The sequence below is a fragment of the Lynx rufus genome, unplaced genomic scaffold (genome assembly GCF_022079265.1).
Source record: "Lynx rufus isolate CCGP_SWC_20201006 ecotype Redwood Valley unplaced genomic scaffold, mLynRuf1.p SCAF_3, whole genome shotgun sequence".
Lineage (NCBI taxonomy): Eukaryota > Metazoa > Chordata > Mammalia > Carnivora > Felidae > Lynx > Lynx rufus.
The window spans coordinates 2,566,954-2,585,000 of NW_025814845.1; the positions used below are offsets into that span (position 1 = coordinate 2,566,954).

The 18,047-nt window shown below is 46.5% G+C and overlaps 1 protein-coding gene across 2 annotated transcripts in view; it reads right to left on the bottom strand.

The window, feature by feature from the left end:
- Positions 1-18,047, bottom strand: part of STK32B (serine/threonine kinase 32B) — a 393,873-nt gene that overhangs the window by 292,267 nt on the left and 83,559 nt on the right. For both annotated transcript variants that reach the window (XM_047092009.1, XM_047092008.1), the window contains exon 2: positions 9,134-9,189. In XM_047092009.1, the coding sequence (XP_046947965.1) occupies positions 9,134-9,189 (56 nt within the window). The remainder of the gene's footprint in view (positions 1-9,133; positions 9,190-18,047) is intronic.

Consider the following 18,047-nt stretch of genomic DNA (forward strand, 5'->3'; position numbering starts at 1 on the left):
GTCCCGCCATTTGTCAACAGTGACAGATGTCATGCGTGGTGAGATGTCCCGGGAACGTAAGTGTACCTCCCAGCCCTGCCTGCCCTAGTGCTACACTTAGGTCCCAACACATGGCCCTTCATGCAAGAACCGTGTCACCTACTTCCAAAAAAGCACATTCGCTTAAAGCTCCCCCTACTCGACTCCCCGTCACCTCGGAGGAACACTGCCTGAGCCCTGAGGGGTCGCCGTCTACCAAGCAGCATTTGGGATTTTGTGCCGGGTACTCCACTGTGCCACCCCACTGAGACCTCCCACAGGCTGACACGGAAGATACGACACGCCTAGTTCACACGAGCAAACAGAGGACCTGACTGTACAAGGCTGGCATTTGAACCCTGTGTGCCTGACTCCCGAGCGTCTGCACTGAGCTGCCCTGTGCACCCAGAAACCCTGGCTGGCTGACGTCCCAGGGGTGGTAGCCATCCCAGGGGAGATCCTTGTTTGCCCGAGGATGTCGTGTAAGGATGAGGTGCTCCCTATGCACACAGACGGATCAGTCAGCCCTAGAACACCCCTCTCAGAGCCCAGCCCAGCCTTTTGAAAAAAACTGATTGAACAGGGGCATCTGGGTGGCTCAGTCAGTTGGGCGTCCGACTTTGGCTCAGGTCGTGGGTTCGAGCCCCGCGTCGGGCTCTGTGCTCACAGCTCGCAGCCTGGAGCCTGCTTCGGATTCTGTGCCTCCCTCTCTCTCTCTGCCCCTCTCCTGTCCATGCTCTGTCTCTCTCTCTCAAAAATAAATAAAAATTTAAAAAATTTTTTTAATTGATAGAACATCATATTAGTCACAGGCATAGAATTTAATGATTTCATATTTGTAAATAGTGCAAAATGACCACAATAAATCGAGTTACCATCCATCACCATATACTGTTGTAGTTTTTTTCTCATGACAACTTTATTGTTGTTTTTTTTAAAGATTTTTTTACAGAGGCAACTGTACTTTATTTTTTAAAAATATAATTTATCGTCAAGTTAACATACAGTGTATACAGTGTGCTCTTGGCTTCGGGAGTAGATTCCCGTGATTCAAAGAGCCAAATTATGGAAAGAGCCCGAATGTCCATCAACTAATGAATGGATAAAGAAGATGTGGTTTACATATACAATGGAATACTACTTGGCAATGAGAAAGAATGAAATCCTTCCATTTGCAACAACGTGGATGGAACTGGAGGGTATTATGCTGAGTGAAATAAGTCAGAAAAGGACAGATATCATATGTTTTCACTCATACGTGGAATTTGAGAAACTTAACAGAAGACCATGGGGGAGGGGAAGGGGAAAAAATAGTTTCAAACAGAGAGGGAGGGAGGCAAACCAGAAGAGAGACAGCAGGCTGAGAGCAGGGGCGTGGGAACGGGCCAAAGAGGAGTCCAGGGGTGCATCTGGGAACTGGCCTGTGACCCGTGTGTCAGTCTGAAGGACCACGTGGCTCCCCCCATGACACAGCGCAAACCTTAGTGACACTCTACCCTACAGTCCAGGCCTGGGGGACCGGTCATCTCCCTCCTGCAGGCCTGCCCTGAAGTGTAAGTTATGGAAAGGGGGCCTGGGGGGAGGGTGGGGGGGTGAGCCCCAGAATAAAAGCAGGAACGGAGGGTTTCACCAGGATTTCTAAAGCGGCACATGTCACATCTAGAGCACTATGTCCGAATAATCATTCACAGGGTCAGATGGGGTTCAAAGTGCCCCAAGCAGAGTAAATGCCTCTGAAACCGTTTCCTATGGCTTTAGTTTTGCTCTGGCCTCTTGCTAGTAAGTTCTTCCCAAACCTTCCTTCTCCCCACCTTGGCTACTGCTTGCCCCTGCTCCTGCCTTTCTTTTTTTTTTTTTTTCAACGTTTATTTATTTTTTTTGGGACAGAGAGAGACAGAGCATGAACGGGGGAGGGGCAGAGAGAGAGGGAGACACAGAATCGGAGACAGGCTCCAGGCTCCGAGCCATCAGCCCAGAGCCCGACGCGGGGCTCGAACTCACGGACCGCGAGATCGTGACCTGGCTGAAGTCGGACGCTTAACCGACTGCGCCACCCAGGCGCCCCAACTCCTGCCTTTCTTACTGCACCATGTAGTAATCAGGATTCTCCAGAGAAATGGAACCGGTGAGATCAGAAAAACAGAGAGACAGACAGATTTATTTTAAGGACTTGGTTCCACAATTGTGGCTGGTAAGTCTGAATTCTGCAGGGCAGGTGAGCAGGCTGGAAAGCCAAGGGACCTGGAGTTGCCACCTGGATGGAGGCAGAATTCCTTCTTCTTTAGGGGAACCTCAGTCTTTCTCTTAAGACCTTCAACTGATTGGATGTGGCCCACCCACATTATGGAGGGTCATCTGTTTTACTCTAAATCTACTGATTTAAAGGCTAATCTGATTTAAAAATTACCTTCACAGCAACATCTAGTCTGGTATTTGAGCAAATATCTGGTTATCACAGCTTAACCATGGAACACATAAAATTAGCCATCCCACACCATGTCATAATTTACTGTTTTTCATACGTGCTTTTTCAACAAGATTTCTGTCCTCAGGAAACCCCCAGTGTTGTCAGGAACACAATATAATGCAGCACATGGCCCTGCTCAGTGGCCCAATGAAGGTCTGTTAAAAATGGTTTTTTTTTAATATTGAAACATAATCTTTATTTTTGAGTGTCTGTTAAATTAACAAACAACCCAGTTCACTTGATAATGTAAATGGTCAATGATTTATTTTTTTATTATGACCAAATTTTTATTTTTGGCATTTTTAAAATTAAATTTTAGTTAGTTAAAAATAAATAAACGTTAGTTAATATACGGTACAACACTGGTTTCAGAAGAATTCAGTGATGTGATTCACCACTTACATATAACACTCAGTGCTCATGACAAGTGCCCTCCTTAATGCCCATCCCCCATCCAGCCCATCCCCCACCCCCTCCCTTCATCAGTTTGTTCTCTATTGTTAAGAGTCTCTTGTGGTTTATTTCCTTCTCTTCTCTTCCCCCCCCTTCCCATACGTTCATCTGTTTTGTTTCTTAAATTCCACATATGAAGGAAATCATACAGTATTTGTCTTTCTCTGACGGACTTATTTTGCTTAGCATAATTCATTCCAGCTCCATCCGCATCATTGCAAATGGCCAGATTTCATTCTTTTTGATGGCTGAGTAATATTCCATTGTATACATATACCACACCTCTATCCATTCACCAGTCAATGGACACTTGGGCTCTTTCTATAGTTTGACTATTGCTGATAGGACTGCTATCAACATCGGAGTGCATGTACTCCTTCAAATCTGTATTTTTGTATCGTCTGGGCAAACACTTAGTAGTGAAATTACTAGATCATAGGGTAGTTCTCTTTTTCATTTATCAAGGAGCCTCCATACTGTTCTCCATAGTGGCTGCACCAGTTTGCCTCTCCCACCAACAGTGCAAGAGGGATCCCCTTTCTCCACATCCTCACCAACATCTGTCGTTTCCTGAGTACTCAATGTTAGCCATTCTGACAGGTGAGGTGGGATCTCATGGTGGTTTTGATTTGTATTTCCCTGATGATGAGTGATGTCGAGCATCTTTTCATGTGTTTGTTAGCCATCTGGATGTCCTCCTTGGGAAAGTGTCTGTTCGTGTCTTCTGCCCATTTCTTAACTGGGTTGTTTTTTGGGTGTCGAGTTTGAGAAGTTCTTTGTAGACTCTGGATACTACCCTTTATAAGAAATGTCATCTGCGAATATCTTCTCTCACCACGTCAGCTACCTTTGCGTTTTGTTGATTGTTTCCTTCACCGTGCAGAGAGGCTCTTTATCATGATGAGGCCCCGATCGCTCATTTTCGCTTTCGTTTCCCTTGCCTTCAGTGACCTGTCTAAATGGTCAACAATGGTAAATGTACCTTGGCCCAGCACAGGGTACTTTCGGTATGGTGGCCAAAGGGTACTCTCAGCATGGCGGCCAAAATGACCTTCTACAAACTTTACAAACAGATCACGTTGTCCAAACCCCAGGGCCTTCCCTTCTCCACCTTCACGACAGTTCACTAGGTCTACGTGATTCGGTCCTTACTGACATCATAGACCTCAGCTAAAGCAGTCCCCCCACCTTGAAGCTCCTCAAAACTACCGACCACACTCCTAGAGTGTTTGCATTTGCTGTTCCCTCTGCCTGGAACCTGTGTGTCTTACTCCTTCACTCCCTTCAGGATTGTAATCACACATCATTTTACCACGGAGGACTTCCTGCCACCCTCTGTGAGAACGCTGTCCAGGATGGTGGAAATGACCTATAACCTGAGCTGTCTAACACAGTAACCACCAGCCCCATGTGGCCACTAGGCACTCAAACTGTGGCGAGTGTGCGTGAGGAAGTGAGTTTTTGTCATTTCATTTAGTGTGAATTAATTTAAATTTAAGTACCCACATGCGGTTAGGGGCCACCCTATGACAGCTCAGCTCCGTAAATCAGCAACCTCTCTCTGCCACTACCTCCCCGAACACTATACCCCCCCTATATTGTAATGTACTTACTACTATCTTACCAAAGATATCCATATTTACCTGTCTGCCATCCCTCTCCTTTCTAAATGTGAACTCCTCAAGGGAAAACACTCGGGTCTGTTTAGGTCAGGACTGGATCAAAATCCAGTGCCCAGCACTGGGTAGGCACTCAGTTAATATTCATGCATTGAGAGGCGCCTGGGTGGCTCAGTCGGTTGGGCATCTGACTTTAGCTCAGGTCATGATCTCACACTTCATGGGTTTGAGCCGCATGTCGGGCTCTGTGCTGACAGCCCAGAGCCTGGAGCCTGCTTCAGATTCTGTCTCTCTCTCTCTCTGCCCCTCCCCTGCTCTCACTCTGTCTCTCAAAAATAAACATTAAAAAAAATTTTTTTTAATATTCATGCATTGAATTAATGAAAGAACAAAAGAAAGTCCAAGAAAAGAAGGGAAGGAGGGAGGGAGGGAGGGAGGGAGGGAAGGAAGGAAGGAAGGAAAGAAGGAGGGAGGGAGGGAGGGAGGGAGGGAGGGAGGGAAGGAAGGAAAGAAGGAGGGAAGGAAGGAAGGAAGGAAGGAAGGAAGGAAGGAAGGAGAAAAAGAAGGAAGGGAGGAAGGAAGGGAGGGAGGAAGAAGGAAGGAAAGAGGAAGGAGGAAAGAAGAAGGAAGGAAGGAGGAAGGAAGGAAGGAGGGAGGGAAGGAAGGAAGGAAGGGAGGAAGGAAGGAAGGAAGGAAGGAAAGAAAGAAAGAAGGAGGGAGGGAGGGAAGGAAGGAAGGAAGGAGGGAAGGAAGGAAGGAAGGAGGGAAGGAAGGAAGGAAGGAAGGAAGGAAGGAAGGAAGGAAAGAAAGAAAGAGGGAGGGAGGGAGGGAGGGAAGGAAGGAAGGAAGGAAGGAAGGAAGAAAGAAAGAAAGAAGGAAGGAAGAAAGAAAGAAAGAAAGAAGGAAGAAAGAAGGAAGGAAAGGGAGGGACAGAGAAAAAGAGAGGAAGGGAGGGAACAAGGGAGAAAAGAAAAGGCTGATTCTATCCAATTTCTTAGATCAATATCTCAGTTTAACTCTGAGTTCCAAATGGTCTAATCAAGAGTGTGAAGCTGTTAAAATAGCAGGTGCCTGGTCATCAAACAGGCTTTGGCTCACATCCCAGCTGGGACACTGCTGGCCTGTGTGACAATGGGTGGACTACCTTGTCTTCTGGAGTTACCAAGTCTGGGTATTTCCGTCTAGATTTTTCCACTTGTATAATGGAAATAATAATATTTACTTGGGAATGTATAAGGATACCTGGCACTCAGTACGTACTCAAAGCAAATATTGCCAAAGGAAATTTCTGAGTAAGTGGGAACACACGGGCTGGGCCTGGGGAACCTTTCTTGTTTTCTAAAAGTCCTTGCCTTCTTTTCATTGTGTCCCAACAGCCTGTCACTGGAAACAGTTGAGGATTACAAACATGTACTTTCCACAAACAAATGTCAAACCTCCCAACAAAGAAAGGCCCAAGACAGTTGCCTTCGCCTTTGAATCTTACCAAACATTTCAAGAAGAACCAATTCCAGTGCTCTCAAACTCTTCCCAAAAACGGAAGAGGAGGGAACACAACCACTCATTTTATGGGCCCGTAATGAGCTCGATAACAAAGCCAGGCAAAGACACAGCCAAAGAAACCACCAGCCAATCTATCTGATGAGCATGGATATAAAAATCCTCAATCAACTACCAGCAAATCAAATCCGAAGGCACTCACCTTAGGCAGATCGCACACCACGAACAAGCGGGATTTATCCCTGGGACATAACACAGGGAAATCCCAGCACAGGGAAATCAATTCACGTGATATCCCACGGCAACAAAAAAAAAGAAAAGTCACAGGATTGTCTGAATAGAGGCAGAAAAGGCACTTGACCAAAGTGAACACACTTTCCCGATTAAAATCCTCAACAAAGCAGGAATGGAAGGGAATTAACTCAACACAGCAAAGGACATATACGAAAAGCCCACAATTAATATTATAGTGAAAAACTGAAAGCTTTTCCTCTAAGGTCAGGAAAAAAGGCAAGGATACCAACTCTCGCCACTTCCGTTCAACACAGTACTGGAGGTCCTAGACAGAGCACTTAGTCGAAAAACTAAAACAAACTAAGATAATTAGAGAAAAGAAAAGGAAAGAGAAGAGAAGAGAGGAGAGGAGAGGAGAGGAGAGGAGAGGAGAGGAGAGGAGAGGAGAGGAGAGAAGAGAAAAGAGAAGAAAAGAAAAGAAAAGAAAAGAAAAGAAAAGAAAAGAAAAGAAAAGGCATCCAAATTGGAAAAGAAGAAGTAAGTGTCTCTGTTTACAGTTGACGTAATCTAATGTATACAACATCTTAAAGATGCCATAAAAAAATTGGAATTAATACATTCAGTAAAGTTGCAGGCTACAAAACCAGCATACAAAAAGCAACTGTGTTTCCATATACTAATAATGAATTATCTGAAAATGATATTAGGGAAACAATCACATTTCCAATAGCATCAAAGAGAATTCAAACAATACAATGAAAGACTGGTGTACAGAAAATTATAGAACACTGACAAAAGAAATTAAATAAGACACAAACAAATGGAAAGGCGTCCATTTCACGGATTGGAAGGCTTAATATTATCAAAATATCCATAATAGCAAAGCAATTTAAAGAGTCAACACAACCCTATCGAACTCCCAATGACTTTTTTTTACAGAAAGAGAAAAAAAAAAACAATTATAATTCACATGGAACCACAAAAGATCACAAACAGCGAGATCCACCTTGGGCAAGAACGGAGCTGGTCGCATCATGCTTACGGATTTCAAATTATATTACAAAGTTATATTAATCACAACAGCACGGCGTTGGCATAAAGACAGACACGGAGACCAATGGACAGAATAAAGAGCCCAAAAATAAAGTCATGCATACGTGGTCAACTGATCTTTGACAAGGGTACCATGAATACACAATGGGGCAAGGTAGTCTCTTCAACAAACGGTGCTGGAAAACTGGATATTCACACAAAGATGAATGAAATTGAGCTTTACCTCACACCATATACAAAAATCAAGTAAAAGCTGGCTATAGATTGAAATGTTAAGACTTGAAACTATAAACCTCCCAGAAGAAAACACTGAAAAAAAAAGCCTCGTGATACTGTCTTAGCAATGATTTCATGGATGTGACATCAAAAGCACAGGTAACAAAAATAAACAAGTGGATCAAACTAAAAAGCTTCTGCACAGCAAAGGAAATAGTCAAGAGTGCCAAGACAACCTACAGAATGGGAGAAAATATTAGGAGACCATATATCTGATAAGGGGCTCAACTCCAAAATATGTAAGGAGCTCCTATAATTCTATAGTTTAAAAAAAACCCACAACTAGGAACCTGATTTTAAGACTTGAATAGACATTTCTCCAAACAAGATGTTCAAGTGGCTAATAGGTAGGTTAATAGGTGGCTGAATAGAACTAATCATCAGGGAAATGCAAATCATAACTACAAGTGGTCAGGAAGGCCACTAGCAAAAAAAATATATATATATATATTGGCAAGGATGTGATGAAATCAGAGCCCTTGCACACTGATGGTGGCAATGTAATAGCTACAGTGGAAAACAGCATGGAGGTTCCTCAAAAAATGAAAACTAGAACTTCCATATGATTGCGCAATCTCACTTCTAGATACTTATCCACAGTAATTGAAATCAGGATCTCAAAGAGATATCTGCACTCCCGTGTTCATTGCAGCACGGATCACAATAGCCAAGATGGGGGAACGATGTAAACGTCCGTCAACAGATGGATGAATTAAAAAAAAATGTGGTTTATAGGTACAATAAAATATCATTTAGCCTTTAAAAGAGAAAGAAACACTGCAATTTGCAACAACACGGATGAATCTTGAGGACATCATGCTAAGTGGAAGAAGCCAGTCACAAAAAAGGACAAATACTGCACGATTCCGTAGACACGAGGTATCTAAAAAGTCAAAGTCATAGAATGGAAGAGGGGGAATGGTGGTCGCCAGAGACTGAGGGGCGGAGGAAGTGGGGAGGTAGGTTCTCATCAAGGGGCATAAAGTTTCAGTTGCCCAACATTGATAAGCTCTAGAGATCTGCTGTGCAGCATCGTATGCACAGTCAACAATGATATACTGCACATTTTAAAATTTGTTAGGAGGGTAGATCTCATGTCCAGTATTCCTTCCACAAGAAAATTTCCTGACAGAATGCCTACATTGCAGGAAAGCATTGATGTTGGCCATCTCCTAAATTCGTGGCTTTTGTTTTTCCGCTTTCCTCATTCGGATCCTCAAGGAAGAAACAGCATTAGCAATCTTGAAATAATTACCATTGTAACCCACCTAAACTGGGACTGCCGGGGTAATTTAATTTTCAAAATGCAATTACAGCAGGTCCAAAGGAAACTCTTCAGACTTCCTTTCGCATTTCAAACTTGGCAAGCCCGCGTCTTCCCGTCAAGCAGGAAATTCCCAGGGCCCAGCAACCAACACAGAAACAGACACACGGACCCGCGCGTGCGCACGCGCCTAGTGGTCGCGACTTTTACATTTTGTTAATGAAGTTTTTAAAAATCCATCATTCTTACCTTTCCAAAACTCCCTTTACCGATGGCCCGCAGGATCTGAAAATGGTCAAAGTTGACTGCAAAAGAAAATGAGGGAAAGAAAGAAACAGATCAGGTTGGCCACACCTTGCCACTGGTTCTCGAAAGTCCGCCCTACATTCCCACCCATTTATTCCAAATGGCTTCTGGTTTCATCTGGCTTATATTTGCCACGGCAGCACCCGCCTTAGTTTTCGGGGGGTCTCCCCGTTCTTGCTACCCCTACTGCCTTACTCTGGTCTGGTTTCCACCCTATCCCTACAGCACAGCAGGCCAACAACACATGGCCACGGACACCTTTAACTTGGCCCCTCTGTCCTTCTCAAAGCACCTGCTCGGCTCCTACGGAAATGCACCCTCTCGGTTTCCCAGTTCATGCTTCAGCTCATGCTTCACGCACACTCCGCTTCACCGTCCCAGCCACGAAATACTAAAGTCTGTCAAGGCTCCATCTACCACCTTCCTCTTCTCACCGGTTCCAAAGGCTTCAGTCACCCTCTAATTGCCAGGGACTCTCCAAGGAACCCTTTCTCTGGCCTCCAGGCTCTACGTACTGATGGATACGTACCCCACAGCAAGTCTTGAAGCTTCAAAGCCACTTTGAACCCAACAGGTCCAAAATGGAGCATGGGAGGAGTGCTTCAACATGCACCCGACCTCACGCGCTCAAAGCCTGGAACTCATCCTACACCCCCTGCCCCCCTCTCTCAACCCCCCATTAGTCCTTCATCGGGTTAGGTCCGCTGTACCTGTTGGCTCTCTCTCCCATCTGCCCACCTGTGGTCCAGTCCTCCCCCACTCTTGACCCTCCCGTCCCGGGATATGTTTTTGCTGCAGGGAGGGGGTCTCGCCCATCCTCTACTCCCCTCCAATATGCCCCATCACTGCTCTCCAGGAAAAGAGCAAATTCCTACACCATCCAGACACTTGCCTCTTCTGTTTCACCGCCCACATTCCCCATACCCTCCAAGCTCCAGACACACAAGCTTCTTTTCTGTGCCTACGACAGTCATCCCCTGGGCTTTTAACGCTCTTCTCCTGACTGCACGCTTGTTAACTCTGCCCTCTCTTCACCCTTCTCCGTCCAGAGCAAACCGAGCTCACCCGCCACATTTTCGGCTCCCCTGGCCCACTCTCCCAGCGGGGCTTTCCTCCAAAACACCTGGTTCTGTATTACTTTACATGGATTTGATTAAGATCACTTCTTCCCCACTAGACGCCAAGCCCCCTGAGGTCAAAAGCCGTGTTTGCGTCTCCCACCACGTCCCCGGCACCTAGCACGGTGCGAGCACACAGTCAGTATCCAGCAAATACTCATCAACTCAAGGGCTGACTGAAAGCAGATGTCCACTTGCACAGTGCCAGCCACGACTGCTCGTGCATCAGGAGTGTTCGGTAAACAGTTTTTAATGAGGCTGAATTACAGCCAGTTTCCAGTAACTCGGAGAGACGCGTCATTTACAAAAGATGAAGTGAATTGATTCGTTCACTCCCCTGCGGGGGCGAGGATGCGGGGAAGTGAATGAACACGGTTCCCTGCGTATGAAAAGGACGCCAAGGAGGACAATTAGGTTGAACTGTGTCCCTACAGAGCCCCAGTCAGAATCCAGCGTGCCCTCCGGCGCCCAGCGTGCTTGGAACAGAGACGCAGAGTCAATGGTTAACTTGGCAAAACCTTGCTTCTTGGACCTGGATTGGCTTCCTTCGCGTATAGCTTGTCAGGAAAGGAAAGCCTACGCTCTGACCTCCTGCCCCCTCACCAAAAGTCAAAGAAGAGAAAACAAGGTGCCTGGACTGCGTTTGCCAGGTGCCCAGCAGCGAGCTGGGAGATGGGCGCATCCTCTCGTGAGCCCCGAGGCCCCACGGGGCAGGCATCGCCGCCAGGGTTTGCCAGCCACCCCCCACTTGGCAGGAAACGTCCTGCTTCCCCGAGCGCTCCCTGCGACGTCAGGATAACACCCCTCGTTTGGGGGGTAACTCCTGCCTGCACGTGGCTCACCAGCTCTCTCAGGAAGCCTCTCCCTCTTCCAATGCAGCCCTTTCTCTCTGGACCTCCCGCAAGACCGGTCTATCCAGGCATCAGGAGAAGCCAGCCCGAGTCAGACCGCTTAGGTCCAGAACCCGGCTCTGCCACAGCCCTCGGTGAGTCACACGGCCTCCGTGTGCCTCACTTACCCCACCTGTTAAGTGGGTGCGACAGTGCCCACCTCCCACAAAAGCAGAGAATCGTGCCCAGCACAGTGCAACGTCTCAAGAAGTCCTCGCTGTTTGTGCTGGGGGACAAAGGGCGGTCCTCCCTCCCATCCAGCCTAGTCCAATAAGCAAAGAAACATTAAACCAGTACCGACGTGTCTCATGTCTTCTGTCGGAAACCCCCACGGAACACGCATTTTTTGTAGGGGGTACGGATGCGTGAGATTATTTACAGCGTGATAACCCCAATTATGAAAATAATAAGAAGTTTAGGCATTCGCCGGTTGGCTCAGTAATGAACACCCTGCTCCGGTTAGGAGACAAGACCAAAGAGCCAAGCCCTCCTAGGAAGGCCGTTCCCTGCACACCCCCCGCCTGCTAGCCCATCAAAGGTGGTGTGAGCCCAGTGCTGTGCTAGACAAGGAGCAGCCCCTGTGTATTTCCGCTTATCCTGCTCTCTCTTTGGAAACTGTCTTCAGGGAGCAAGCTTTTCCTCTGCTCCTTCTTGCCAGAAGCTTCTTAGGGCCAGCCCCCATGAGCACGGGCCCGCGGTGTCCAGAACTGCCCCTCAAGGGTGGGGGGGGGGGGGAGTCTGGCTAACTCTGGGCTTTGGCATCAGGGAGCCCTGGCGGCTGCCCTCCTGGGCCCCAATCCTCAACCCCAGGTAAGACTTGATTCTCCGCCGGCCTCTCCTTCTGTCGCGTCTCCTAACTGGAGAGGGGTGTTCATTACTGAGCCAACTGGCAAATGCCAAAACCCGTTATCATTTCAATAATCAGTGTTAATCGTGCTGTAAATAACCTCACTCATCCGGATCCCCTACAAAAACAGGTGCTCTGTGGGGGCTTCCAACATAATAACATGAGCCAAACAGGTACTCGTTTAACGTTTATTTGCTTATTGGACTAGATTGGATTTAAATGGCTTGGAGCATATGGCCTGTGTTCTTCATTTATCTGGCATCTCCCCGAGGCCTGGTATACTGGTGCTTACATAAATGGTGCCTACGTGAACACACTCTGAAGAAGGGAGGGCTTTGCAGTGGCTGCTGAGCAGTCTGAAATGGCTTCAGGGACCGTGTCAAGCCAAAGACGGGCCTAGAATTGCGTTGTCACGTAGGGTTGTTGGCCCAGAGCAGGAGAACTTGGCCGGGGGATGGGAGGGGTTGACGAGCGAGTTCAGATCTTGTCCTGGTTTGCCTGGGACCCCCCTAGTTTCAGCACTGAAAGTCCCACATCCCTAGGAAAACCAGCATAGATGGGTCACCTGTCAGGTTTCTAGATCATTAAACTGCACCCTCCGCCGAAGAAGTCACAGCATGGCTGGAGCCACCTCGGAGACGGTAAGATACGCTCTTAAAAAAGGAGTGTCTGTTCAGACCACAAGACACAGAGTGGCCCAGGGTGACACTGTGACACGTGTGGGGTTAAGGTAGAAACAAGGGGCACAGTGCTGGGCAAAGGTGTGCACGCGACCTCAGGCAAACAAGAGAACAGTGGCATTTGCCTGCAAGACGTCACGTGGACAATGAAATGACACACGGGCCATGAAACAGCTGGTTGGGGCGCCTCGGTGGCTCAGTCGGTTGAGCATCCGACTTCGGCTCAGGTCATGATCTCGCCGTTCAAGGGTTCGAGCCCCGAGTCGGGCTCTGAGCTGTCCAGCGCCCCGGAGCCTGCTTCGGATTCTGTGTCTCCCTCTCTCTCCCCCCTTTCCCCACTTGTGCTCTGTTTCTCTCTCAAAAATAAATAAACATTAAAAAAAAAGAGAGAATTGGTTGTTTGCCCTGCTCAGCTCAACTCTCTCTTCTTCCTTCATAAGGAAACCTCAGGTCTGTTAAGGGATCAGTGTGGACAGCCCCAGGCAATGAGTCACAACTGGCCTAGTCCAGTGGTGTTCATCAGAATCACGGGGAGGCTTCTCAAGAAAGATCATGCCCCCACTCCTGAGCTTCTGGGGAGAGGCCAGAGCATCTGAATTTCTAACAAGTTCCCAGGTGATACGGATGGTCCAGGGGCCACCACATTTATCTGGACAATGGTGCACCCCACTTTCCCAGACATTCGCGCAACTGGCAATGACCTTGTGACACAGGCCTAGTGAACAAAATCTCAGCAGAGAATCCTCCACTGTATTTCTGGGAAAGCATTTTTTCCTGATGAAAAGGGACCGTTACAAGTGGAGTGGCCCTTCAGCCCTCCTGCCTCTTCCTGCCATGAATATGGATGTGAGGTCTGGAGCTGCAGCAGCCACCTTGTGGTTATGAGACAACGAACACAAGCAAAAGGCCAAGACAGGGGGCAGAGAAGCCATTCCTGTTGTAAAGTCCCTGAGGCCATACCAGCAACCGCCTACCTCTCGACTTATTACGTTAAAAAAATACATTGTTATTTGTTCAAGTGCCTGTGAATCAAGTTTGCTACTAATGGAAGCCAGAAGCATTCTTTTCTGATACACAAAGCCAGCCACACAGGGGTTCGGTATATGCCAACTATTTTATTGTTGGATTTCCAGCCTCATTGTAATCTTACTAAAAGGCAGAAGAAGAAAGTTGTTTGGGGTATAAACATAAGGACCAGGCTGCCTGGATATGAACTCTGACTCCACCACTCACAAGCTGGGCGGCCTTGGGGAAGTCACTTAACCTCTCTGTGCCTCAGTCTCTTTACTTATAAAATGGATATACTAAAATACAACGAATCCATACAGGTAAAATATTTAGAATAGTGCTGGCCCTGAAGTAAAGGCAACCAATAGTAGGTATTATCGCCATTAGAATTCTGCTTGCGAGGTTTTTTCCCATTTTTCGCTTTTATGAGACACGACTCTCATTAAATCATGACCGAACATCACAGGGGTGATGAAGCCAGAGCTGTATTAGTGCCCATTAGTTACTGACCGTGACTAGCACCTTGGGTAAATCTGGTTGATCTACCTTTCAAGCCAGTGGGCTCTTTTCTCATTCCCATCAAACCGATTATTTCTAAGGAATGTCACGTTTTTCTTTCAACACGCTATATTCACGAAGCAGTTTATTCAGAGGCAAATGTGAATTTTCAAGATGGCTAATTACTCTTTCAAACAATCTCTAATGGCAGGTGACCCCCAATCACCATCCCATAAAAACATATGCGTTTCAGTATCGCACGCATCAGGCAGGGACAGCAAGAAACCGTCCCCTTTCCTGCCTCCCTGAAAAGCTAAACGGGTGGCCGTATGCCTTCACCCAAAACTGCTGATTTCCAACATCGTTTCAAATATCTGAAGATCTATTAAAAACGGCCCTGTGATGCCCTTTGGCAAGAGAACAACAGTCTCCTCTCTGATTCACCACTGTCCGAGCCAGCTCCATTCACGCATCTCTACCTCCTGCCTGACCCTGTAAGCATTTGAGTTTTGGCCCCGAGGATACCCAGGGGACGGTTACCGCCGGTGGAGGGAAAAGCAAGCGCAAAGGCCCTGGGTGGAAATGTGCGTGACGGTCCCCGGGCACAGCAGGCAGGCAAGGCTGGGCGGAGCGCAGCCTGGGGAGAAGAGGGAGTGGGGGAGCCGGTCACCCGGCGCTGCGGTAAGGGCTTTGGGAAAGATCCCAATTTAGTTGTGAACTGAGAGAGACCAACCTGCCACATGATGGTAATCCAGGTCACGGGGTCCCGGCAGCTGTCACAGCCCTGCTAAATTAAAGCGAGCTTCGCCGGCAGATGCAGTGGGCACAGAGGATTTCCAGGGAAGCAAAGATTCCCCCCAGGATGCCATGAAGGCAGACACCCGTCACACATTTGTCCACACCCACTGGATGCCCGACAGCAAGAGGGAAACCTCACATAACCTACAGACTCGGAGTGACGACGTGTCATATAGGCTCATCAACCGCAACAAAGGTACCACCCTGGTGGAGATGCTGATGATGGGGACGCTCCGCATGTGTGGGGGCAGGGGGCATGTGAGAAGCCTCTGCACCTTCCCTTCAATTTTGCTGTGAACCTGAACTTTTTTTTTTTTAATTTAAATTCAAGTTAGTTAACACACAGTATAGTCTTGGCTTCAGGAACAGAACCCAGGGCTCATCCTGCCAAGTGCCCTCCTTAATGCCCATCACCCATCTAGACTATTCCCCCACCCACTTCCGCTCCAGCAACCCTCAGTTTGTTCTCTGTATCTAAGAGTCTCTTGTGATTTGTCTCCTTCTGTTTTTATCTTACCCTTCCGTCCCTTCCCCTCTGTTCATCTGTTTCGTTTCTCAAGTTCCTCGTATGAGTGAAGCCGTATGATTTTTATCTTTCTCTAATTTCGCTTAGCATAACACCCTCCAGTTCCACCCACATTATTGTAAATGGCAAGATCTCATTCTTGTTGATCGCTGAGTAGTATTCCATTGTATATATACACCACATCTTCTTTATCCACTCGTCAGTCGGTGGGCATTTGGGCTCTTTCCATAATTTGGCTATTGTTGAGAGTGCTGCTATGAACATCGGGGTGCAGGTGCCCCTTCGAATCAGCATGTTTGCGTCCTCTGGATAACTTCCTAGTAGTGCAAGTGATGGGTCACAGGGTGGCTCTATTTTTTATTTTTTGAGGCACCTCCATCCATTGAAACAAAACAAAAAACCAGATGGAGTGGGTGGTCAGCCAGCAGCCCAGGAAAGGGAGAAGCAAGCAAGCAGCCTGTCCACACGTGGGAACCAGGGACAGGGGCACTCCCGTCACGAGACTCTGGCCCACTGCGCGTCCACTTCTAGGACCACCTCTGTGTCTCTGGTGCGCTGGCCCTGCTGGGAGCAGAGACTTCGGAGGGGACACACTCGGCTCACGAGGAGCTCGCAGCCCAGCAGGGGACACGGCCAGGTCCCGCAGACACTGACGGAGGTGCAGTAGCAGGGTGAGGACCAGGCCCTAGGGAGGGACGTGCTCTGGGCTGCAGGGATGGTCTGCCAAGTTTTCAAAAGCACAAGACCCCGAGTGTGGGTCTGAGGGATTACAAGCGTTCTGCAGGGGGTAAGGAGAAGGAAAGATCCCAGGAAAAGCTCCCAGAAAAGCAAGAACCCAGTGGCATGAACCAGCAGGACGAGGCCCCAGAACGGCAGGACCAGGGTGTGAGTGGAGACGAACGAGGAGGGTGGTTAACGCACTAGCTCACTGGACATTTCTTCCGGACAACGACGCATCAGGCCTCAGCAGAGGTTGGAAAAGCATTACTCCAAAGGGCCCATATCTCCTTGTTTACCAGGGGTTCCCAGGGGCCGATTCGGGCTCACAGGGCATTCAGTAGGAGTTATTTTATGTTACGCTATTTTATGTTACTTTATTTTATTTTATGTTATTTTATGTTATGTTATTTTATTTTATTTTATTTTATGTTATTTTATGTTATGTTATGTTATGTTATGTTATTTTATTTTATTTTATGTTATTTTATCTTATTTTATGTTATGTTATGTTATGTTATGTTATGTTATTTTATTTTATTTTATGTTATGTTATTTTATTTTATGTTATTTTATGTTATGTTATTTTATTTTATTTTATTTTATGTTATGTTATTTTATGTTATGTTATGTTATGTTATTTTATGTTATGTTATTTTATTTTATTTTATGTTATTTTATCTTATGTTATGTTATGTTATGTTATGTTATTTTATGTTATTTTATTTTATTTTATTTTATGTTATGTTATTTTATTTTATGTTATTTTATGTTATGTTATGTTATGTTATGTTATGTTATTTTATGTTATGTTATTTTATGTTATGTTATGTTATTTTATGTTATGTTATCTTATGTTATTTTATGTTACTTTATTTTATTTTATCTTATTTTATGTTATGTTATGTTATGTTATGTTATGTTATGTTATGTTATGTTATTTTATTTTATTTTATGTTATGTTATTTTATTTTATGTTATTTTATGTTATGTTATTTTATTTTATTTTATTTTATGTTATTTTATGTTATGTTATGTTATGTTATTTTATGTTATGTTATTTTATTTTATGTTATGTTATTTTATGTTATGTTATGTTATTTTATGTTATGTTATCTTATGTTATTTTATGTTACTTTATTTTATTTTATGTTATTTTATGTTTTTACTTTATTTTATTTATTTTAGAGAGAAAGACAGAGCAGGGGACGAGGGCAGAGGGAGAGAGAGAGCATCTCTAGCAGGCTCCACACTCAGCATGGAACTCAATGCGAGGCTGGATCCCACGACCCCGGGATCATGACCTGAGCCGAAATCAAGAGTCAGACCGTCAACAGACCGAGCCACCCAGGTGCCCCAGTAGGGGGTGTTTTAAAGTATGTTTGTTTATTTTGTGTGTGAGAGACAGGGAGTGCGGGAGGGGCAGAGACAGACAGAGAGCAGCCTCCACGCTGTCAGCGCAGAGCCCGACACAGGGCTCGAACCCACGAACCGCGAGACGGTGACCTGAGCAGAAATCAAGAGCCAGACACTTAACTGAGCCACGCAGGCACCCCAGTAGGGGTATTTTAGACAGGACGTGAGATCACCGCAGCCCTCGGAAAGAGAGCCTTGCTGCGAGCTCACCTGTCGGCTCCGGGGTCTGAGATGGTTCGCAGGCCCGAGAGCCAAAGAAGTGCTTTCTTCTCTCCTTTGCCCGCCATCCCGAGCGCTCCCACCCCAAGTCCTGTTTAGGCTGCTCACTGGCATCCCAGAGGTAACACATCCCCACCCCT